At 36.6% G+C, this 26515-nt stretch overlaps 1 protein-coding gene across 13 annotated transcripts in view; it reads right to left on the bottom strand.

Moving 5' to 3' along the window:
* Positions 1 to 26515, bottom strand: part of ARL15 (ADP ribosylation factor like GTPase 15) — a 485879-nt gene that overhangs the window by 240886 nt on the left and 218478 nt on the right. For all 13 annotated transcript variants that reach the window (XM_007486307.3, XM_016431297.2, XM_007486298.3 and 10 more), the window contains one exon: positions 1509 to 1717. In XM_007486307.3, coding sequence (XP_007486369.1) covers positions 1509 to 1717 — 209 coding nt within the window. The remainder of the gene's footprint in view (positions 1 to 1508; positions 1718 to 26515) is intronic.

The raw sequence follows: 26515 nt of genomic DNA, 5'->3' as shown, positions 1-26515 counted from the left end.
ATTATGGCACCTATAATTGTAGAGAGCTTTTAATATTTGAAAAGTATTAAGGCAAAGAATGAAAAACTAAGGTTTTAAACCTAGTGAGGCAACTTATTATTCTAAACAAATGTAGTGCACAGGTCTTCTAGATATGCATTCATTGATATTCTTCCAGAATTAAGGCATTATAAATAGGGTGCTGCCTCAATTCTTACTTAGTTCTTTTTCAACTTTAAAGTACATCATCCAAATTAGTCACGAGGATATAGCAGGTAAATCGTTTTATGCTTTCTTTGAACACTATGCTTAGAAGTCATACAGCACATTATATAGAGAGATTTGACTGAATTAAAGCTTATTACATTCTTGGCTTTTTTCTCTAGTTTCAGATTATAAACTTTAAAATATCATTTTATTTATTTCCTTCCAAAATCACTTGAGAAAAGATAATGCTTAGAAAAAAAAAGGAATTATGCCAAACCATAAGAGGCAAAATAGAATACAACAAAATTTTGTCTAGAGTCATATTATTTCAAACCACAAGTAAAGAATATATTGAAAGAAGGGGTATCCAGGTGGCTCGATGGGTAGAGAGCCAGGCCTGGAGATGGAAGGTCCTAGATTCAAATTTGCCCTCAGACATTTCCTATCTGTGTGACTCTGAGCAAGTCACTTAACCCCCAACTGTCTTGTAAGGACGTTTACTGCTCTTGGGCCTTAAGATCAATTTTATAAGGGTTTTAAATGTGTGTTCCACCAAAAATGAACTCCGTTTCCAGATAACAGGTATATTAATCTGAGAAAAACAAAATGAGGAGGATAATTGGGCCTATCTCAAGGACCATGAGTTGATGTGGAATGGTTAAACGAAGAAGACTTTTTTTTATTTCACTCTACTCAAACCAGTTAATGTCATATCACTTACATTTTAGACTAGAAAGGAAAGCTGTCTCCCATTTCTTTTTTTTTATCCTTACCCTCCATCTTAAAATGAATACTGTGTATTGGTTCCAAGGCAGAAGATCAGTAAGGACTAGACAATGGGGTTAAATGACTTGCCAAGAGTCACACAACTAGATTTGAACTCAGGGCCTCCCATCTCTACACCTGGCTCTCAAACCACTGAACTACTTCACTGCACCCCTTTCCTTCCGTGTCCAAAATGAGTATTGAGGCAGGAAAGAAGCCGTGTTGGACGAGAGATGAGGCAGCACCACGACCGTTTTCATGCACACCTTGAAGAGCTGAGAGAATGTATTATAAAAGGCTGGATAGAAAAATAATACTTTTGGGCAAATGAGTCTTCAAAAGAGAAAACAAACAGTTCAAGCGGACACTCTTGGTCTCAATAAGCACTTAGACAGTTCTGCGACCCAGAAGGAACAGAGTCCCATCAGAGCGCCCAGTTTCTGCTAAGATCACTTTAAACTATGCGCATCATCACAGACATCTCGCACGATGTCAGTTTGGTGGGGCAAACAAGGAAAATTAATGTGGTCAGCAGAGCCCTAGCGAGAAGCACGTACCTCTTGGACCGACCGAGCAGCGGGCTTGTCTTGATGATTGGCCAATATTAAAAACGGCAAAGTGCATAACTGTGGGTGCTGAAGAGCTGAATGCAGTTCGTTTCTAGCGACTTCTAGCTCCTCTTCCGAAGAGGCGCTGTCTATTACAAATATGACCCCTTGAGATCCTTGGTAGTAGCGACTCCAGTATTTCCTAATGTTATCAGCCCCTTTCAAAACAAAACAGAATTTTTTTTAAAAAACATGCTATTAAAAGCCTCAACAAACAAACAACAAAAATAATTACTCGTTGAAAAAAGGCATCTTTTCACAATAACGTGCTAAGCTGTTTTTATGATGGGAAGTGACCTACATCTTTGGAAAGTACAGGCAGAAGTAATCAGAGAAAGGGTTGTCGATAGGGGGAAAAGAAAGATGAAAACACATTATACAACATTTTCTTTGTCAAACTAACAAAGTAAAAGCAGAAGGCCTTTTTAGACAGATGCAGAAGAATTCTTCCTAGGTCGGAATTCTCTTGACATGGATAACATGAGTCGTACTACGGCATAAGTTCAATATCTCTAAAAAGAACGGCACAATCTCCTGAATTACCCCCAAAATGTGTCCCATATCAGCTAAATTTTCTAGCAGAAGAGTTGATTAGTTTTGCTTAGATTCAAAGGGCTAAAGATATTATAACCTGAAAAACTGTGAATACACTAAAAATTAGCAAGTATAATCAACTAAGGAGGCAAAATGGGGAACTTTCAGGAATATGCAAATCATAGCTCATCTTTACACTTTTAAAAGGGAAGCCTGGAAAGGGCTGTGACCAGCAATGTGGGTATTCAACTTTACCTTTAAAAATATTTCTTAACATATTGCTGTCTAAAAATTTTATCCTGTAAGTTGAACTTGAAATCTACTGGCAAAATACTGAATGCCATTCATGATCACCCCAAAACCTTCTTTGATTCCTGGAAATGTTACATTTCAATAGGATGAATCTGACACAGAACTAGATGACTTGGTATCTGGAGAGTAGTAGAGGCCAAGGAAAAAGAGTTTATCCCTAAGGCAGATGGAAAGACGGAAGATATGGAAACTGTCAGAATAAAAGAGACATCATAACCCAGAGGTACACTCTTAACTACAGTGATAGCATCCCCAACAGAAGCATTTTCAAACCACACTAAATTGTCGGAGGCCCCTAATCTCCAATAACGAAACACAACTTTGAAAGCATTAAGTTGAATTTTAAAAATGTCTATGGTCTGAAATTGGGAAAGAGGCAAAAGTCAGGGTCAGAATTCAAGATAATGAAATTGCCCCAACTTCAGGAAGCTGTTCTTTTTTTTAATTTTTAATTTTATTTTATTCAAAGATATTTTATTTTCCCAAATACATGTAATAGCATTTTTCAACATGTTTTCCAGAATTATAAAATCCAAATTGTCTCCCTCCCTCCCCGCTCTTGTATTATCATGTAAAACATACTTCCATATGGGTCACGGTATTCTTTAAAACCCCCAAATAAAAATGTAAATAAAGGTGAAAAATAGTATATTTTGACTCCACCAGTTCTTTTTCTGGTGGTAGGTAGCCTTCTTTGTCTAAGTCCTTCAGAACTGTTCTGGATCCTGGTATGACTGAAAGTAAAGCTTTTCTTTTTTAACAGCATGGATATAGAAAGAACTCCGGCTCTAATTATCCCTTCCTCCTTGGGGTGGTGCTAATAATAATAATGACCACCAACAGCATTTAGAAAGTATCTACTATGTGGTAGGAAACTGTGCTGAGCACTTTACAAATATTAACTCCTATGATCCTCACAAAGCCCTGGAAGGTAGGTGCTACTATGATCTCTTTTACAGTTGAAGAAACTGAGGCAGAGTTTGTTAGGTGACTTGTCCAAAATTCACACAGCCAATATGCCAAATATGAATTCAGTTCTTCCTGGAGCCGTGCTTTATAAGCCAAAATGACAACCATCCTGGTGATTCTGCCGGCAAGTTTTTTAAAAAGCCAAAGGAAAAAAAGTAAAAAGATGATCAGATTTTAAGATGAGAGTTTCAGTGAGTCTTTTATACATTTATTTATGTTAATGTATTTATATATAGCCTCACATGTACCTATGTATATGTATCAGACTTCCTGAAGATATACAGCATGAGAAAATCTCCTAATCTGATACCGGTTGAGTAAGTCTCCTATAGGTGTGTGTATAGGCATATACATTATGTGCCTGAATCTTTTTTTTCACATTTTAAAAATGGATTTCCTTCAGGAACTACGCTTTCAATGCTGCTTGGACTTTTACGCAGAAATGAACAGTCTGAAAGTTTAGAATGCCTCCCAATGTAGCTTATTTCGGAACCGCTGCAGTCAGAACCAATTCAGACCCCCCCCCCCAAAGGGCAAACATTTAAAAAAGGTTTTATTTTGCAATATATCTCATTTCCGAAGTGGACTGTCAGGATGCAAGGAGATAGGAACCTGGTCACAATTCCATTCAGCACAATTATATTGCTTTTTAAGCTCAAAGCACTGTGCTAGATGATAGGGAAATAAAAAATGGACTCTGTTCTCAATGTCTCTGACCTTCTTAGGGAGGAGGATAAGTGCAAAAATAACCACGGTATAAAGGAGAATGAGATCAGGGCAATAATGAAAGCAGAGCAAACAATGTGAGCAAAGTGAGGAAGGTGGTAACAATTTCACAGGGGAGGTCAGGTCAGGTTTCATGGTATCAAGGTCTTTCACCATTACCTAACATGATGGCCTGCACATAGTAGGTGCTTTAAAAGTGTCTTAATATTTACAAGTCAAAAATGTATGAAGTTTTTCATTCCACCTTAATGGTATCTGTCTAGCTGTTTTGTGTCAAAAAGGAATGGACACGTTTCCCCCTATCACCATAGATGGCAAATGTCTTTCAGAGGACACTCTACACCAACAAACCAACTTCAAAAGAAATAATAAAGGGACAGCTGGGTGGCTCCATGGACTGAGAGCAAGGTCCAGAGACTGGACATCCTGGGTTCAACTCTAGACTCAGATATTTCTTAGTGGTGTTACCCTGGGCAAGTCACTTAACTCCCACTGCCCTAGCCCTTAGAACCAATATACAGTATGGGTAGTCAAACAGAAGAGAGACGGAGAGGAGGAGGGAGGAAGGGAGGGAGGAATAGTCTGTAGTCTTCAATTAACAACATTCTAATGATCTCTATAACCAAAACTCAGCTTCCGCCGTTAAAGGTGGTAATGCTACAAAAAGTTATACTTCTATAAAAAGAAAGCCTAGTCTAAAGAGGTTATTCTGAAGAAGAAAGAAATAGTAACTTAAAACCCTTTCTATTTCCCACCTGGGAGACCTCATCACTTCCTGACTTTGCATAATCATTTGGTTCTTTTCCTCATCTAGAAAACAGACACTGTTAAGCTACCATTTCTTTACAAACTTGAAACATACCCTACTAATAAGGGACTAGATGGCTGTATATGAACATATTAAGACAAAGTAAATGATAAAAGAATAATGATCTTCAAAGGATCTCTCCCTCCTCCCACCCATTAAAATCTACAACATATTTTATTTTACTGAGTCAACACAAAATAAATTTTTAATGAAGACCTATAACTAAGTTCTCTGAAGAGAACCAGGTGTTTGCTTTGTTTGGCTTTTTGAAAGAAGAAAACATTCTTTAAGATACCAAGGAACTGATGAGTTCATTGGAAAAAGCATGCCCATGTAGGCTTTCCAGTTACTGAGTGCCAATATAATTTCATAATGGAATAGGGTAGCTTAAAAAGCACTTCCAAAAACCAGGAACAAATTAAAAAATAGCTAGCAGAGGGCCTCATACATAGAGGTACTTAATAGATTGAACAAATATATTTTTAATGTATGCTAGTTTTTAATAAATGTATACAAAGGTCCTAAAAGTTGGTTAGAAGTTGGATAAGTAAAATGAAGAAAAGATATTTTTACTGTGGGAAACAACATGAGAATGGGTCGAAAATGCAAATAAGTTCTAAAAATAAGTGTGAGTAAAAGAAAAAACAAACTTCCAAAAGAGACACAAACAGTACAATATTGTTTTATCCAGGTAAGTGCGATGTATTCTTGTAAAAAGTAACATAAGGGATATGCATGCCTCTTTTTTTGTTCTTTGCATTTTAGAACATTTATTAATAATTTACTCTTACCAATTAAGTTTTATCTCTATTCATATTCTGGAGCACAAATAACAGGATAGCGTATGTACATTTAGAAAAGAATGGACAAATCACAAGATGGGTTCTTAATAAAAAAAAACTGTCAGACCAATCAAATTTCCTTAGATCTTGGAAATCATAATTATCAGCATTTATTATTATTATAGCAGCTAACATTTAAGATTTACAATAAAGTTTATTTGCATTTACTATCTTATCCATTCATCATAACCAACCTGTGAGGTAGTACGATGACTATTCCCATTTTATAGATGAAGAAGCTAAGGCTGAAAAATGTTAAATCACTTGCCCAGGGTCTCTAATTACATTTGAAACAGGATTTTTACTCAGGGCTTCCTGACTCCATATCTAGTTCTATATCTCCTAGGTCAAGCTGCCTCAACATAAGTATTTTGTTTTGCTTGAGGAACACATAAGGAGGAAGAATTTATAGATGATTCTAAAGATGATTCTCAATATTTTTGAGAGCCAAAGAGTTTACTTAGTAGGGATGTGAAACTGTCAAATCTACCCTTAAGGAAAAATCCTTTTGGTAGCAGTGTAGAGAATGAACTTAAGAAGAGAGAACCTTAAGGCTGGGTGATCAATTAGGAAACACAATAATCTAGATGAGGGACAAACAATTTCAGAGAAAACAAGGAAGACTCGTATGAACGGATGCAGAGTGAAGTGAACAAAAACAGAAGAATAATTTCTAAAATATAAACAACTTTGTAAAGTAAAACAATTTTGAAAAAAACTTTAGGACTATGATCTATAAAATAAGCAAAGCATGATTCTGTAAGACCAAAGATGAAGTACACTACCTATTTCCTGAAGGAAAAGTCATATACTCAAACAGTGAAGAATGAGAAACACAGAACTGTGCAACATAATCAATAAGAAAATTTACATTGCCTGACCAAACATTATTTGTGAGCAGGGAGGAAGGAGGATATAATGCCTCCTCCTGGGACTGGCCATGCTATATTCTAACAGTTCTATACCCCTAACAGAGACACCATGTCAGGGAAAAATTTGCAAGGACATCTGGGCTATGATGCACGGGAGGCACAAATTGCTTTGGCTGTTTTTGGCTTTGTGTTTTGAATATGTGTACCCTACAAACAGCAAAATCCACGTTTCTTCCCACGAATGTTGTTTAATTGTTTCAGCTACATCCAACTGTTTGAGACCCCATTTGGGGTTTTTGTGGCAATGATGCTGGTGTGGTTTGCCATTTCCTTCTCCACTTCCCATGGTTACCACATATATTTGTAGGAAAGTATACAGATCTACAGGGAGCAGGATGATATTTCATAGCTATTGTTCTTACTATGCTATCTTGAGTGAATTGTTTCCACTGGGTGATTACTAAAGAAAAGTTCACTGATATGACTCCATGTACTCTAAGGAAAACAAATCCACAGAGTACTTTAGAAATAGAATACAGAGTATCAACTGGAAAGTCAATCTGCAAATCCATGCAGAGTCTGACTGCTACATGTAAAATGGGGGCATTAGAGTAAATAACTTTATATGGTCTTTTTTAATTGCTTGAACTATGAAAATTAGTTAAGAAAAAAAAATAAAAAGGATCCAAACTATGGTATCTACCATGATGTTTCTTTAGAAATCTGGTTTTAACATGAGTGATAAAGGTACTTATCCATAAGACACATAGAAAAATTATATTGATTACAACCACATTTGCAAAGTGCTACTCCTTTCCACCCAATGTTCTTTCTAAATATTTACTTATACTTTTCTACCTCTCTGGATAGATTGAGCAATTTATAAAAGGGCTTTTAAATTTTTTCCTTTTTAATATTATTTCCTTTCTATGCTGGTTGATGCAGATGAAATGTGTAACCAGCCCAGAGTTTTCCATTTCTCCAAGATGATAACAAGGGAGCTTTCTAGGGGCCCATCATCTAGTGGATATGTAGGCATATCTGTATATCTGTGTGTTTAATGTATATATGCATACACTGAAAATATTGTATAACTAATTTTAGAGGTAAGCTCTTGATACGAAGAGCTCTGATGCACTTTGAAGATCTCCCACTTCTCTAACTTATTGTCCTGAAGTACTCTCATTCACAAGCTTCAAAACAGTATTATTTTCATATGTAGTCTAATGTATATGATCAAGATTCTTTTCCTTTCTAACCTGGGCAACTCTTCCCCCAGATAATGATACAAACGCTTGCACCTAGGTGATCAGGGAGCTACATCATTGGTTCAAGATTTAATCTTCTAGACCGCTAAAGTCTTAAGGATAGGTTCAATATCTTATAAGAAAAAACTAGCCAACACTAACAGGAAAGATATTGTTCCAACAATACAAGCTTCTGCATTTTGGTGTTCCACATACGCTCTCCTACTCACTAGTGTGGCATTTTTGTTTCCATGAATTAAGACTTACTGATTCCAATCCTAAATTTTCTATTATTCCAAAGAAACTGCAAAGTCTATACTTTCTTTGCCAAGTGTTTCCCTAACCATAGAAATATATTGGAATCATGTCCATAGCCTGATTATACACCATGGAAAATGATGTGGACACATTAGGAACTCAACAACAAATTCATTTTTAAAATTTTAAAAGATACAAATAGAATATGTAAGCAATGGGGCCTAAATGAAGCCAAATTCATTAGGGCTGCACAGTCCTATAAAATTAACCTCAAGCATGCTAACCTAAGAATGTGTTAAAGATGGCAAGGAGACCTAAGGATAATACCCTCCTTTTACTTTGCTTCCGTTTTCTCTACCAAGAAAAACTGTCTTTAGGTGAGGCAGGACAGACTTTAAAGTGGCTTCTAGAGAGCTGATACACAGAATAAGCAAAGAGATAGTAAAAGGAGCATATTGTTGACCTTGATGAGTTCATGTCTCTAGATCTAGATAAACTACCTCTAAATGTAGCAAAAATACACTTAACTTTGAAAAATATTGAGAATGGAGAAAGTAACCCAAAACTACCCTCACTTTTTCTTTAAAAAAAGTAGAAGAAATGGAGTTTGAAAATTATGAGTTGACAACTTCAAGACTTCAATTCCTATAAAATTATATTTAAAAATTCTAAAAGGATGGATTAGTAAAACTCACAGAAAAGAAAGTCGTGATCACAAAGAACCATCATGTTTTTATCAAGAACAGGTTATGCCAGATCAATCATATTTCCTTTTATAGAATTACTGAACTAGTAGATAAGAAGAATGCTATAAATAATGTGTACCTAGATATTAGGAACAATGGATTTGGTAAAAAAAAATTTCTCAGATTACATTTGTGTAACAGATGAAAAAATATGGGATACAATTAAGTAGATAAACGAAAGGACCACAATAAATTTATGCTTATAATATCAACTGGTCCATCACTACAAAATGGGAATCTCCCTTCCCTTGCTTCTCTTTTCAAATTGATTCTCTATTCTACTCTACAAAGCAGTTGTTCCAAAATTTCTCTTCTCAAGTTTCCTGTCCCTTCATCACTTCCACCCTCTCTCAGCAGAACTCAACTCATTCCCTCCCCTCAAAAGATAGAGCACATTCACTGCGAGCTCCCTCTATTCCCATACTCTGTATCATCAAACCTCTCAACATTACTCCCAATCTTTACTTCAGTCCTTGATGAAAAAGATGCTCTCTTTTTCAAGATAGCCTTCTATACATACTGATAAGTATTTCTCTCCCATCTGCTCTGAGAAACGGAATCCACAATCTTCTCCCTCTTGTCCTTAAATATTTTGATAACATGAAATAGAAAGAGCATTGGGCCTAGATTAGGAAGTCCCGATTTCAAATTTGGCCTCAAACACTTATAGCTATCAGTGTACAAGTCACTGATCCTGATTACTTCATTTTACTCAACTGTTAAATGGGAATTATAATAGCACCTATTTTTCAGGGCTATGTTAGGATCCAAATAAGTAAATATTTGTAAAATGCTTAATACAGTACCTAGTACAAAACAGTCCTAAATGAATGCTTATTCCCTTTCTCCTTCCCTTCATTATCTATTGACATCATTGTTGATGCCTACAAGCTTGCCAGGGCATTTATGGTTCTTAAAAACTTTTTCTGAAACCAAAGTTTCCTATAATATATTCCTTGGCACAGCCAGACTGCTAGAAGGAGTTGAGTATGCTAGCAACCTCTACTTCCTTTCCCCTAAATTTTCAGCCCCTTATAAACTTGTCAAAAAAACCTTATCTATATTTTGTGTTTTACATTTTGAATCCTTGATTCTCACGAAAATTTACTGGATTTAGGGATTCTGCTAATTCTATCCACATCACCTAGCAATTATCTTCCCTTTCAACACATAGAACTTATTTCATATGAGGTTTAATTAATTAATTTTTTTTTTGTAAGACCAAGTGTACGTTTTAATGCTATTCCCATTTTGGCCCAATTACCAGAGTGGAAAATTAGGTAGTGCATCCTGTCCCAGTTAATTTACCATACATATACTGGATTCTCTTGGGACATGATAGTCTTTATATGACAGACTTTTAGCCTATGCCAGCCACATTCCAATACCAAGAGTCATCTCAGACAGGGTTTAACAAGGTCATTAAAAGTTTCACATAGTTCTACTTAGACCTGGATTCTGGAGCAGTCAGTGCATTACCCAGACTATAAAGTACATGACACAAGAAGTGGAAGAAAAATACAGACAATATTTACTCTCTTGACTAGCTATTCCCAAGAGGAAGTACAGCAACGTACACTCCCATGGAAGTGAGAACAAGGATAGATCACCAGGTGCCCATAATTATTAGTGCCACTCTATAACACAGCTCTGCATGGTCTATCCTTCTGTCTTCCTGCTCTGTGTCACCTTATAAGAGCCAAAGTATGAGGATCCAAGTTCACACATACCAGCAAACTATCCTATGCTGAAGTGCATTAGCCACAGAGATAGAACTTAAAGTACGTACTTCTTCGGGCATATCTGCTTCCTTCAGATATCTCCAATTCTATTGATTTACCTCTTCAAATGACTAACAAGAAAGCACGATAGTGATTATCATTTCTCTACTCAATAACGTTCAACAGCTCCTCAGATTTTATAATATAAAATCTAAACTCTTTAGTATTGAATGACTTCTTCTGTGATCTAGATCCTGGTTAACTTATTAGAGATCAGTCACACAATCAACAAGTATGTATTAAGGACCTCTTGACAAATTTATATCATCATAAAATATTTTTAAAAAACCAAACATTCAAGGTATGGTACGATTTACGCTAGGAAGCTATACTCATGAAAAAATCTGAGGAAGAAATCATAGTGACAAGCTTTTGGTTGAGGATTAATTGAAAGACTAAAGGATCAATTAAAGGATAAAAAAAAATTGAAATGCTACTATAATATTATAGGGAAGGGAAACTTGAGCCAGCTGAACCTCTGCTGGAGATATCTATCAAAAGCAGAACCGTTGACATCTAGAAGTCAAAGTGATAAGAGAAGCTGCTCTTCCAGCCTGATTCTGTCTGAGAAAAAATAACCAACTTTGGTATCTATCCCATCCTAGAGTTCAAGATATAAAGAAAGCAAGGAAAGCTAGGGACCATCTAATGTATACAATAGATATGGAGAGCATTGTTTCTGAATGGTTTATAAAAAGAGTCACTAGGATACAATTAGTTATTATTTTGTAGTGAGTTAGATCAAGAGAAATAAACTTCTGAAGACATATATAGAAATTATTCAAAAGGAGAGAAAAAGAAAGGGCAGCCTAAAGCTAACAGCAACACCAAAAATTTCATTAAAAAGCTTAGAATTTTAAAAATATGTGTGTGTTAGAAAAATTGGCTAGTAGAAGACTATAAATACAAAAGAGGAGCATGATATGGTATGAATAGTGTCAGGATTTCAAAGCATAAATGTAGAGCAAAGAATGGCAAGGAATGCAAAGGATGCTAAGGACAACAAAAGGTTTTTTTGTTTTCTTTTTTTTTAAGCTAGGTTGAGATCAATAGGAGCATCAAAAGAAGCTTGTGATAGATGAGATAATAGCAACATGTTACTGTGACAGGACAAGGCTACTTAACTTTTAGCTTACTCTCCAATCTTTTAAGGAATGTTTTTTGTCAAAAATTAAAAATGGAAAAAAATTAACAAGGAACGAAAATCCAAAATTAGTTAAAAGAAAATGGCATCTAGTTACTGTGACTGCATTTAAATTATGTGCCTCAGACAAACCATATTATTTTTGTACTGAGAGACCTGTAAGTTCAATTTTAGATCAAACTATATGATGTTATAACTGGCAAAGGTGAGCCATTATTAATAATTTCTGAAAGATCTTAGAAAACATGAGAGCTATTACATGATAGAAGATAGGCAAATATTACAATTTTTTTGAAGTATGCAAACTAAAAGCCAGTGAGCTTGACTTTGATTCTGACAAAATTGTAGTACATTATTTTTTAAACATTATTTTTACTTGGTCAATTTCAAACATTATTCATTGGATACAAAAATCATTTTCTTTTCCTCCCTCCCGGTAGTATATTATTAAAAGAAATGATTTTAAGCATTTAGAAAGGGAAGTAGTGATCACTAGAAGCTAGCACAGATTCAGGAAGAGAAATACATGATTGTATAAGCTCATTTCCTTTTCCAACAGAATAACTGTACCACTAGATAAGAGGAATGCTGTAAACACAGTATATCAGGATTTGGGGCAAAGAATTTGACAGTCTCTAATAATATTTTTATAGATTTGACGAAAAGAATTGGGCTAGAGGTTAATAAAGTTAGATGATTTGGAAATAGCTGAATAACCAGATGTAAAGATTAGTCATTAGCATTATTATCTTTTGACTTTAGCTTAATTGAATTGATAGTTACTGTATGTTTAACAAATGATGTTTGATGATATTTGACAGGGGATAGCATTTTGAAACCTTTATAGATTATCACAGCTTTAGAGCTCTGCTTTAATTCTCTCATTTCTAATGACACCTTAGGAAAAACATCTCGAAGTATCCTTGGATGAAGTCATAAAAGTCATATTTTTCAAAACTTCAGATGACAATATTGCAAAAAATAATTTGCAAGTGAGATTACAGAGTTCATAGGACCCAAAAACAATCTGTTTAACAAAACAGAAAAATGAAGCAATAGGTAAAAGTATACATACATACATATGTGAATATAAGATGTATAAATGCATGTACATATATTTAGATATATGATATTTAACAGAAACAAATGCAAAGTTCTACAAATTAGTTACGAAATCCAGCTTTATAAATACAGGATGACGTATGCATAACTAGGATGAATATTAAATTTAACTTTCCTCTGATTGTGAAAATAAAAATAATTAACTCTCCCTGAATGTGAAGATTTAAATTGTAACCCCTGCCTATTTTTAGAACACTATTCTTAAAGCTGAGTGGGAAGATGTGCCCATTTTTAGATCTAATCACCAAAAGTATAAACATCCCACTTAATCATTAAGTGGGAGGTCTGTGACCCACGTATGCAATAGAGGGTGATGAATCAGAACCGACTGACTGCCTCTTAGGCAGTCCTAAGCAAGGTTCTAGACTATGATTTGTCCACATAAAAAGTGGTGGAAGACACGGGAAGTGACACAAAAGAAGCGTCTTTAAAAGGAGAGGTCACTTCCTGTGAGAGACACTCTTGCATTCTTTGGAGTGGAGGCTGAAAGAGAAAATCTGCTGACTGGATCCCGAGACTGTTGGACTGACACATGATAAGTGAAAGAGCTGACTCCTTTCCTGGATATTTTCTGAAGAAACTAGTCTAAGGAGAGATTAGACTCTTGAAACAGTTTTCCCCCAAGTCCTCAGCTTTGCCAAGGCCAGCTAAGAACCAACTCTCCCTGCCCGGGTTAGGCTAGGAGCCAGAAGTAAATTACTTAGTGCTTAAGCTAGATATCTTACCCTATCCACTCTATGATTTTCTTACTTCACTCCTTCTACATCTTGTAAATAAATCTCTTTGGAATAAATTAAATTCCTGACAACCACCCTCTTAAATACTCCAGTCCAACCCTTTTATAAATAACCCCTTTTCCCCCTTACACTAGAAAGAAGATCCTATGAGTGAAAAGAAAAACAGTATTTGAGTAGACTGTACTCTCAAAATGAGCCAATAGTCCTGACCCCAAAAATTCGTCCTATCCCAGGCTACATTAAGATCAGGATACATGCAGAAAGGAAAATATAGTACCATTGATTAGGTCTACATCCCAAAGAGATCCCCCCAAAGGGAAAATGACCTATTTGTACAAAAATATTTACTGTGGCTCTTTTTATAGTGGCAAAGAATTGGAATTGAGGGATTTTCCATCTGGGCAATAGCTGAATAAGTTATGGTATATGACTGTAATGGAATAGAGCAGTGCCTTGACACACGAGTTTAATTTGTTCCATGGACAAGCTCATAATACAGTTAGCTCATGTGTCAAATTGAATTCACCCATTTAAATTAATGAAAATGAAATTAATCTGTTCCAGCCTCCCCCTAAATGTACATTTTTGTTATATATACTCTTAAATATGAAAATGTACTTTATAAATAACAAATAAATATATTTATATATAATAAGAAAGAATGTAAAGAAACTTGCTTATGAAATGCTTACCTTCAAAGTCAGGCGAAGATGCTGGCAGAGATATCTCAATATAAATTACTCTCTACACACAATAATGTGTGAAACAAATGTTACACAGCTCCAACACACAATCTGTTGCAACTTCATCTGGGTGTGTCTTTTCAATAAACTGTTTAATTTCTTCCCAAATCCTCAACATTTCTTAAATCTCACTTGTACTGATTACCTCATCCACCTCAGGATGCTCACCACTAATTTCCTATAAAACGTCCATATGCTGCTGCTGCTGTAAACTGCTTCAATTCCTCCATTGTGAGGACCCATGGTTAAAAGTTATGAAATTTGCCAAAAAAACAAACAAACAAACAAACAAAAAAACTAATAATAAAGGAGAAAGCAAAAGCAATTAAATGCATATGCTCTCACAGCTAGATAAACACAGAACAAAATGAGACTCTTGTAACTTGTAAAACTGAACATTCAGCAAGCTTGTGATTCAAATATGTCAAATGCTTATGACTTAAGACTTAAGGTGCTTGTATGTCAAGGTACCATTGAACTGTTGTGGTTTAAGAAATAACGAGCAGGCAGATTTTAGAAAAACCTAAAAAGACTTACATGAACTGATGCAAAGTGAAATGAGCAGAAATTTAAAATTTTTTATTTTTTCCATATTATGTGTTAATATAATTTTTAATAATCATTTTTCTGTCATTCTGCAATCCATGTAAGTTCCCTCCTTCCCATATCCCGCCCCCCCCCCCCCATATAGCAAGTAATGCGATATATTCACAGCTTTAAAGCCTTTGGGGTATAATTCCAAAGTGCTCTCCAGAATGGTTGGAACAGATTACAACTCTACCAACAGTACATTAGTGCCCCAATTTTCCCATATCACCTCCAATATTTATTATTTTCCTTTTCTGTCATATTGGCCACTTTGATAAGTGTGAGATGGTACTTCAGAGTTGTTTTCATTCATTTTTCTAATCAAGAGAGAGCATTTTTCATATGACTATAGATAGCTTTCATTTATTCATCTGAAAACTGCCTATAATATGCTTTGACCATTTACCAATTGGAAAATGACATATTTTTAAATTTTAACTCAATTCTCTATATATCTAAGAAGTAAGATGTTTATCAGAGAAATCTGCTGTAAAATTCCCCCACTCCAGCTTTCTTCTTTCCTCATAATCCTGGTTGTAATACTTTTGTTTGTACAAAACTTTTTTATTTAACATCATTAAAATTATCCATTTTATTTTATGCTTGTTTAATCATAAATTTTTCTCTTTTCTGTAATTCTGGCAAACTATTCCATACTCCCTTAATTTGTTTATGGTATCACTCCTTTATATCTAAATCATGTATCTATGTTCACCTTATCCATTGTCTACCTAATTTATTGCACTGGTCCATCACTCTATTTCTTAGTCAGTTCAGATTGTTTGGGTGATTACATTTTGTAATATAGTTTGAGGTCTGATACTATTAGGTCACTTTCCTTTATTTTTTCCCCATCAGTTCCCTTTATATTCTTAGCCTTTTGCTCTTTCAGTTTAATTTTATTATTTTTCTAGCTTTATAAAATAATTTTGGGCAGTTTGTTATCGCATTGAATCAGAGTAGATTAATTTAGAAGAATTGTCATTTTTCTTATATTGGTATTATTATTTTTCGGATAGTTTAGATCTGACTTTATTTGTGAGAAAAAGTTTTATAACTAAGTTCATAAAGTACATGGGTTTGTTTTAGCAGAGAGATTACCACACATTTTATATTATCTATAGTTACCTTTAAGGGAATTTATTTTTCTATCTCTTGTTGCTGGGTTACACATCTTTCAAGGTTCAGCAAAATTGATTTATTTTAGCGATTGCCATATTCTAAAATGGACCTTCAAGACTCACAGAGAAGGTCAGAGGAAGAACCAGAACTAAAGTCAGTTCTAACTGCTAATGCATTATTTTTCCCATTTCAACTCATTTCTTCCTTGCATACTACTCAAGAAATTATAGAAAAACATAATTAACTCAGAGCAAAAAGAATTCCAAAACAAGTTTCCTAACACACACAATAATAATTTCCACCATGCAGTATATCTGAGTTTATTAAGAAAAAGCTGAATTTATTAAGAAAATAGCTGAGAGGACTTCCGGTTAAGATGGCGGCTTAGAGAAAGCTGAAGTTCAGATCTCCGGAAAACCCTTCCCGACCGATCTCAAACTAGAAGCTCCTAAGGCGCCGAAATTCAAAACGATCAACAGCACAGACCCTGGGAACCCTCCTCCTGGACCTGGACCCGGTTCAAAAGGTACGGCTCCCCTTAAAAGCCAGAACCCGAGATCCCTCGGACCTCAGGGGTAGGAGCGCAGAGTCCAAGGCTCCCGGAAGCGGCAGCCGCGCCGGGCTCAGAGAGCAGGGTCTGAGGAACAACAACCCTCAGGGTCTTCTACCCAAGTCCCAGTCCGGGTGAAAGTTACTGCCTGGGGCCTCCGCTGCAAAGAGCTGGTCGGTCCGGGTGAAAGTTACTGCCTGGGGCTTCCGCTGCAGAGAGCTGGTCAAAACAACAGCAACCCTCAGGGCGGGCAAGACAGCCTCACGGGCTGGATCCTGCTATCCAAGTCTCAGTGAAAGTCTGTGCTCTCGGAGCTTGGGGAAGCGGCAGCCCATCCCCCCGCAGGCCGACGAAACAGCCTCACGGCCAGCGACTCTGAAGGCAACTTCCGGAAATCGAGCCGGGGGGAGAGTGTGGCCTCGTGGTCCGACCCTTCCATTCCAGTTCCAGTGAGGCATATTCAGTTTAACCCAGGGAAAGCTCATAGAACTATCTGCCCAGGACTAAAGCCCCTGAACACCAGAAAGAGACAAGAAAAACTAATCCTCCACATTCAGAAATGGCAAACTCCACAGAACCACAGAAGCCCCAAAATACCAAGAAAAATAAGAAGAAAGGGGCGACTTTGGACACATTCTATGGAGCCAAAATACAAAATACAGAGCAGACAGAAGATAATATAAAAGAAAATGCTCCAAAACCTTCCAAAGGAAATGGAAACTCTCCACAAACCTATGAAGAATTTGAATCAGAAATGACCAAAAAGATGGAAGCCTTCTGGGAGGAAAAGTTGGAAATAATGCAAAAGAAATTCACGCATCTACAAAACCAGTTTGACCAAACTGTAAAAGAAAACCAGGCTTTAAAGGCCAGAATCAGGCAGCTGGAAGACAATGATCGTGTAAAAGAGCAAGAATCAATAAAGCAAAGCCAAAATACCAAGAAATTAGAAGAGAACATAAAATATCTCACCGACAAGGTGATAGATCTGGAAAATAGGGGGAGAAGGGATAATTTAAGAATAATTGGACTCCCAGATAAGCCAGAAATAAACACCAAACTGGACATGGTGATACAAGATATAATCAAAGAAAATTGCCCAGAGATTCTAGAACAAGGGGGCAATACAGCCACTGACAGAGCTCACAGAACACCTTCTACACTAAACCCCCAAAAGACAACTCCCAGGAATGTAATTGCCAAATTCCAAAGCTATCAAACAAAAGAAAAAATCCTACAGGAAGCCAGAAAAAGACAATTTAGATATAAAGGAATGCCAATCAGGGTCACCCAAGACCTTGCAAGTTCTACTCTGAATGATCGTAAGGCATGGAACATGATCTTCAGAAAGGCCAGAGAGCTGGGTCTCCAACCAAGAATCAGCTACCCAGCAAAACTGACTATATACTTCCAAGGGAAAGTATGGGCATTCAACAAAATAGAAGACTTCCAACTTTTTGCAAAGAAAAGACCAGAGCTCTGTGGAAAGTTTGATACCGAAAATCAAAGAGCAAGGAATACCTGAAAAGGTAAATATTAAGGAAAGGGGAAAAATGTTATCTTCTTTTACTCAAATTCTCTTCTATAAGGACTACATTTATATCAACCTATGTATACTAATATGTGGGGAAAATGTAATGTATAAATAGGGGGTAAAGAAAGACCAAATAGAATAATGGTTCTCACACAAAGATTCACAGGGGAAGGGGAGGGGAAGAAAACTCCTATAAGAAGGAGAGGAAGAGAGGGGGGGGGGGGGGTTTACTTAAACCTCAATCTCAGGGAAATCAACTCTGAGAGGGAAAAACATCCAGATCCATTGGGATCTTGAATTCTATCTTACCCAACAAGGGTAAGGAGAAGGGAAAACCAAGGGGGGGAGGGGGAGAGGGAGAACAAAAAGGGAGGGAAAGAGAGGGGGGAGGGGGAGGGAACAAAAAGGGAGGGACTAAAAAGGGAAACATCAAGGGAGGGGACAAGGGGGACTGATTCAAAGTAAATCACTGGACTAAAAGGTAGAGCCGAAGAAGAAAAGGTTAGAATTAGGGAAGGCAATCAAAATGCCAGGGAGTCCACAAATGACAATCATAACTTTGAACGTGAATGGGATGAACTCACCCATAAAACGTAGACGAATAGCAGAATGGATTAGAATCCAAAACCCTACCATATGTTGTCTTCAAGAAACACACATGAGGCGGGTTGACACCCACAAGGTCAGAATTAAAGGATGGAGTAAGACCTTCTGGGCCTCAACTGATAGAAAGAAGGCAGGAGTGGTAATCATGATATCTGATAAAGCCAATGCAAAAATAGACCTGATCAAAAGGGATAGGGAAGGTAATTATATTTTGTTAAAAGGGACTCTAGACAATGAGGAAATATCATTAATCAACATGTATGCACCAAATAATATAGCACCCAAATTTCTAATGGAGAAACTAGGAGAATTGAAGGAAGAAATAGACAATAAAACCATACTAGTGGGAGACTTAAACCAACCATTATCAAATTTAGATAAATCAAATCAAAAAATAAATAAGAAAGAGGTAAAAGAAGTGAATGAAATCTTAGAAAAATTAGAATTAATAGACATATGGAGAAAAATAAATAGGGATAAAAAGGAATACACCTTCTTCTCAGCACCACATGGCACATTCACAAAAATTGACCATACATTAGGTCACAGAAACATAGCACACAAATGCAAAAAAGCAGAAATAATGAATGCAGCCTTCTCAGATCACAAGGCAATAAAAATAATGATTAGTAATGGTACATGGAAAACCAAATCTAAAACCAATTGGAAATTAAACAATATGATACTCCAAAACCGTTTAGCTAAAGAAGAAATCATAGAAACAATTAATAATTTCATCAAGGAAAATGACAATGGCGAAACATCCTTTCAAACCTTTTGGGATGCAGCCAAAGCGGTAATCAGAGGCAAATTCATATCCCTGAAAGCTCATATTAACAAACAAGGGAGAGCAGAGATCAATCAATTGGAAATGCAATTGAAAAAACTCGAAAGCGATCAAATTAAAAACCCCCAGCAGAAAACCAAATTAGAAATCCTAAAAATTAAGGGAGAAATTAATAAAATCGAAAGTGATAGAACTATTGATTTAATAAATAAGACAAGAAGCTGGTACTTTGAAAAAACAAACAAAATAGACAAAGTACTGGTCAATCTAATTAAAAAAAGGAAGGAAGAAAAGCAAATTCACAGCATTAAAGATGAAAAGGGGGACAGCACCTCCAATGAGGAGGAAATTAAGACAATCATTAGAAATTACTTTGCCCAATTATATGGCAATAAATACACCAATTTAGGAGAAATGGATGAATATATACAAAAATACAAACTGCCTAGACTAACAGAAGAGGAAATAGAATTCTTAAATAATCCCATATCAGAAATTGAAATCCATCAAGCCATCAAAGAACTTCCTAAGAAAAAATCCCCAGGGCCTGATGGATTCACCTGTGAATTCTATCAAACATTCAGAGAACAGTTGACCCCAATACTATACAAACTATTTGACATAATAAGCAAAGAGGGAGTTCTACCAAACTCCTTTTACGACACAAACATGGTACTGATTCCAAAACCAGGCAGGTCAAAAACAGAGAAAGAAAACTATAGACCAATCTCCCTAATGAATATAGATGCAAAAATTTTAAATAGGATACTAGCAAAAAGACTCCAGCAAGTGATCAGAAGGATCATTCACCATGATCAAGTAGGATTCATACCAGGGATGCAGGGCTGGTTCAACATTAGGAAAACCATCCACATAATTGACCACATCAACAAGCAAACTAGCAAGAACCACATGATTATCTCAATAGATGCAGAAAAAGCCTTTGATAAAATACAACACCCTTTCCTATTAAAAACACTAGAAAGCATAGGAATAGAAGGGTCATTCCTAAAAATAATAAACAGTATATATCTAAAACCAACAGCTAATATCATCTGCAATGGGGATAAACTAGATGCATTCCCAATAAGATCAGGAGTGAAACAAGGATGCCCATTATCACCTCTACTATTTGACATTGTACTAGAAACACTAGCAGTAGCAATTAGAGAAGATAAAGAAATTGAAGTTATCAGAATAGGCAAGGAGGAGACCAAGTTATCACTCTTTGCGGATGACATGATGGTCTACTTAAAGAATCCTAGAGATTCAACCAAAAAGCTAATTGAAATAATCAACAACTTTAGCAAAGTTGCAGGATACAAAATAAACCCACATAAATCATCAGCTTTTCTATATATCTCCAACACAGCTCAGCAGCAAGAACTAGAAAGAGAAATCCCATTCAAAATCACCTTAGACAAAATAAAATACCTAGGAATCTATCTCCCAAGACAAACACAGGAACTATATGAACACAACTACAAAACACTCGCCACACAACTAAAACTAGACTTGAACAATTGGAAAAACATTAACTGTTCATGGATAGGACGAGCCAATATAATAAAAATGACCATCCTACCCAAACTTATTTATCTATTTAGTGCCATACCCATTGAACTACCAAAATACTTCTTCACTGATTTAGAAAAAACCATAACAAAGTTCATTTGGAAGAACAAAAGATCAAGGATATCCAGGGAATTAATGAAAAAAAACACATATGATGGGGGCCTTGCAGTCCCTGACCTAAAAGTATATTACAAAGCAGCAGTCATCAAAACAATTTGGTACTGGCTAAGAAACAGAAAGGAAGATCAGTGGAATAGACTGGGGGAAAACGACCTCAGCAAGACAGTATACGATAAACCCAAAGATCCCAGCTTTTGGGACAAAAATCCACTATTCGATAAAAACTGCTGGGAAAATTGGAAGACAGTGTGGGAGAGACTAGGAATAGATCAACACCTCACACCCTACACCAAGATAAATTCAAAATGGGTGAGTGACTTAAACATAAAGAAGGAAACCATAAGTAAATTGGGTAAACACAGAATAGTATACATGTCAGACCTTTGGGAGGGGAAAGGCTTTAAAACCAAGCAAGATATAGAAAGAATCACAAAATGTAAAATAAATAATTTTGACTACATCAAACTAAAAAGCTTTTGTACAAACAAAACCAATATAACTAAAATCAGAAGGGAAACAACAAATTGGGAAAAAATCTTCATAGAAACCTCTGACAAAGGTTTAATTACTCATATTTATAATGAGCTAAATCAATTGTACAAAAAATCAAGCCATTCTCCAATTGATAAATGGGCAAGGGAAATGGATAGGCAGTTCTCAGATAAAGAAATCAAAACTATTAACAAGCACATGAAGAAGTGTTCTACATCTCTTATAATCAGAGAGATGCAAATCAAAACAACTCTGAGGTATCACCTCACACCTAGCAGATTGGCTAACATAACAGCAAAGGAAAGTAATGAATGCTGGAGGGGATGTGGCAAAGTAGGGACATTAATTCATTGCTGGTGGAGTTGTGAACTGATCCAACCATTCTGGAGGGCAATTTGGAACTATGCCCAAAGGGCGACAAAAGAATATCTACCCTTTGACCCAGCCATAGCACTGCTGGGTCTGTACCCCAAAGAGATAATGGACACAAAGACTTGTACAAAAATATTCATAGCTGCGCTCTTTGTGGTGGCCCAAAACTGGAAAACGAGGGGATGCCCATCAATTGGGGAATGGCTGAACAAACTGTGGTATATGTTGGTGATGGAGTACTATTGTGCTCAAAGGAATAATAAAGTGGAGAAGTTCCATGGAGACTGGAACAACCTCCAGGAAGTGATGCAGAGCGAGAGGAGCAGAACCAGGAGAACATTGTACACAGAGACTAATACACTGTGGTATCATCGAACGTAATGGACTTCTCCATTAGTGGCGGTGTAATGTCCCTGAACAACTTTCAGGGATCCAGGAGAAAAAAAACACCATTCATAAGCAAAGGATAAACTATGGGAGTGGAAACACCGAGAAAAAGCAACTGCCTGAATACAGAGGTTGAGGGGACATGACAGAGGATAGACTTTAAATGAACACTCTAATGCAAATACTATCAACAAAGCAATGGGTTCAAATCAAGAAAACATCTAATGCCCAGTGGACTTACGCGTCGGCTATGGGGGGTGGGGGGGAGGAAAAGAAAATGATCTATGTCTTTAACGAATAATGCTTGGAAATGATCAAATAAAATATATTTAAAAAAAAAAAAGAAAGAAAATAGCTGAGAATAAGGCACTTCAACAAAATAACCTACCCCTACCTCTAGCTTTCCACTATTCTTAGACCTTATTCCTCCTACTTATTCTCTAATGCAGGACCACTATTCTCCTTACTTCCACAAGCAGGATTCTCTTGGCTCTGATATCCCAACCCTTTAATTTTAGTGCTTTCCCTCTGTTAATTTTTTCCAATTTATCCTGTATATAGCTTGTCTGTAAACACTTCTTTTCTTGTTTTCTCACCCATTAGACTGTGAACAAATTGAGAATAAGGACTGTATTTTGACTCTTATATCCCAAACGCTTAATACAATACACATATGTACTAAATAAATGTTTATTGGCTGATCAAAGGACCAATGCACAGAACATGTCTTAGTCTGTGCACCTTTAAAGCAGATGACTGAAGAGTTAGTGAGTATGTAAATTAAAAAACACCAGGCCTGGAAATCAGGAGACATGAGTTTAAATACTGCCTTAGATACTGATTAATTGGGTGACCCTAGGCAAGAACTTTAAATTCTATTTGCCTCAATTTCCTCAGCTGTAAAATGAAAACAATAATAGGATCTACATACAAGAGTTGCTGTAAGGAAATGACATACTTGTAAAGCACATAATGCAGTACTTGGCACATATAGGCATTCAATAAATATTTGTTTCCTTCCTTCCATCTCTTCTTTTTTCTTTGGTTCTTTCTTTCTTTCCTCCCTCTGATCTTTCCTTTCAAAGAATTAAAGCCCTTACTAGAAAGAGAAGTAGAGATCAATCTAAAGGCATCAGCTAGATGATACTACCCTGATCTTTGTTCTAAAAAACTTTGAATCTGGGGCTGAATATTTCTTACTAAGAAAGTGAAAAGTATCAATAATGAATCACAGCTTAAAAAAGGAAAAGAGAGGAAAGGCTTTTCGTCTGGTGTCAGGGAAAGGATTTTGGGAATTTTCCAAAATAGCTAGAGAAAATAAAAAGTAAAGGCTTGTGGAAAGGAAACAAGAACAAGTTCTGAACTTTATGCCACTGTGTTGGAATAAGCAACAGTGGGAATATCCATAGAGGAAATTATCAAGACTGACAGTTGGTGGGGGAAGGGGAAACTGGGAGTGGCAGCTGGGTCTTGTGATGAGCACTTCCTTCCTTCCAGGCTTACTTCCTTTCTGGTGTTGAAGGTGGGAGAAGGGTTGGTTTCCCAGTCTGGATTAGGAGTGCCTCTGCTTGGTTCAGTCCAAAGACACTGGCCCAACCAGCTCTGAAGGTTAGAACTGTTCTTGTTGCTTTCTGTCTACTGCTAAGATTCTGAAACTGACAAAATTAGCACAGAAATAGCGTAGGCAGGAGTGGGAGAAACCCTTTACCTGCCTGTGAGGCCTGGCCTCAGCTCCAAAGCTGAGAAAGACTCCAACCTTATTTAGGGACATCCCTCTTCCCTTTTCCCCGATATTTCTTCAATCCAAACTGGTTATTAAAATTTCTCTTATTAGAATATCGCAGTCAGATAAGTGGACTATCTTTTCTGGGCATAGAGGGAGCTGAACATCAGATCAGTCATCAATGACAAACAGTCCTTATCATACCCCTGCTGCTGCCTCTCGGCAGGGGGCATCTCTCACCTTTGCCTCACCAGCAGCAATATTCCCTCTCTCCCTTAAACTCCTCCATTCCCTGCTATAAACCTTCCTTATCCCCTGTTTTTCCAATCCCCTCATCTTTTAACTATAAATATTACAGGCCCAAAAGCCAAAAGAGTATAAGGCTTTCAGCAAAGCAGAAAGCAACAACTACTAGAAAGATGGGAAAGAGCCCCATCCAGGAGTCTTAAGAAAGTACATAACAGAAGGCGCTGGGTGGCTCATTGACGAGAGTCTGGGGATCACTTGACCCAGACATTTCCTAGCTATGTGATGCTGGGCAAGGCACTTAACCCTATTTGGCTTATCCTTTGCCCTCCTTTCTTAGAGTTATTACAAAGACAGAACATAAGAGTTTAAAAAAAAAAAGAAAGGTGCACATTAGCATTATTAGAAGACAGCAGCCCAAATTGGGGCATTAATACATTGCTGGTGGAGTTGTAAATTGACCTAACCATTCTAGAAGGCAATTTGGAACTATACCAAAGGGTGCTAAAAGACTGCCTGCCCTTTGACTGAGCCATAGCACTGCTGGGTTTGTACCTCAAAAAGATAACAAGGAAAAAGACTTGTACAAGAATATTCATAGCTCTTTGTGGTGGCAAAAATGAGGGGATGCTTTCTGATTGGGGAATGGCTGAACAAATTGTGGCACATGTTGGTGATGGAATACTATTGTGCCCAAAGGAATAATGAACTGGAGGAATTCCATGGGAACTGGAACAACCTCCAGGAATTGGTGCAGAGTGAAAGGAGCAGAACGAGGAGAACATTGTACACAGAGACTGATACACTGTGGCACAATCGAATGTAATGAACTTCTCTATTAGCAGCAATGCAGTGATCCATGACAATTCTGAGGGACTTATGAGAAAGAACACTATCCACATCCATAGAAAGAACTGTGGGAGTGGAACACAGAAGAAAAACAACTGCTTGATCACATGAGTTGATGGGGATAGGATTGGGGATATAAACTCTAAATGATTACCCTGGTGCAAATATCAATAATATGGAACTAGGTCTTGATCAATGACACATGTAAAACCAGTGGAATTACACATCAGCTATGGGAGGGGGTTGAGGAGAGAGGAGGGAAAGAACATGAATCTTGTAACCATGAAGAAATATTCTAAATTAACTAATAAAATAAAATCCCCCCACCCCAAAAAAAGAAAGAAAAAGAAAAGAAAAGAAAATTTAAATTAAAAAAAAAAAGTAGACAGCAGCGCTGCAGTGCCCCAGACAGGCCATGTGTGTGCCTACATTTGTAATCTGATTGTTTACTCTTCTCCATGATGCTATATATATATATATATATATATATATATATATATATATATATATATATATACATATATATATATATATATATATATATATTTCTGACAGAGCATACCCTAAGTTTACAGGAGGAATACTTTGTTGTGACTTTTATTATTCCATTTTATTCAATGCCTTCACTTTGAGCTAATCCTGCCCTCTAGGTGACTATTAAAGTGTATCAGTTACATCATCCCTGATGACTCATGAGCTAAAAGTTTTAAGGGAAGAGAACCCACAAAGAACTTTGAACCATGGAAGCTACTTTTTAAAGGATTCACCTTCAAAGTGGTAGGTGCCTCTCAGGCATTTATATCACATATAAATAAATACAAATTATATGAATCCATTTAGAGGGGAGGGAGCAACACTAGCTGCTGGAGGGAGAGGCGGTGAGAAATCAGGAACGGTCTCAAGTATATGCTGAGAAAAGCAGAGAAGGTTAAGGATTGTAGGAGGCAGAAATGAAGAGAGAGTACATTCCAGGGATATAGGACAGCCTGGGGAAAGCACAAATACAGAAATAGAATGTTGTATGCCTTTACAGAACAGCAAGAAGGCTGATTTCTGAGTATTTAGAGTGCTGAATGAGAAATAATGATTAACAAGACTGGAAAGGGAGGCTGAGGTCAGCCTGGGAAAGACTGTGTTGTTGGAAGTTTTTTTTTAATGCCAAGC

The sequence above is a fragment of the Monodelphis domestica genome, chromosome 3, assembly GCF_027887165.1.
Source record: "Monodelphis domestica isolate mMonDom1 chromosome 3, mMonDom1.pri, whole genome shotgun sequence".
In the NCBI taxonomy this organism is placed as follows: domain Eukaryota; kingdom Metazoa; phylum Chordata; class Mammalia; order Didelphimorphia; family Didelphidae; genus Monodelphis; species Monodelphis domestica.
Note: the sequence above shows the minus strand (reverse complement) of the source record. Positions and strands in the feature narration are given on the sequence as shown.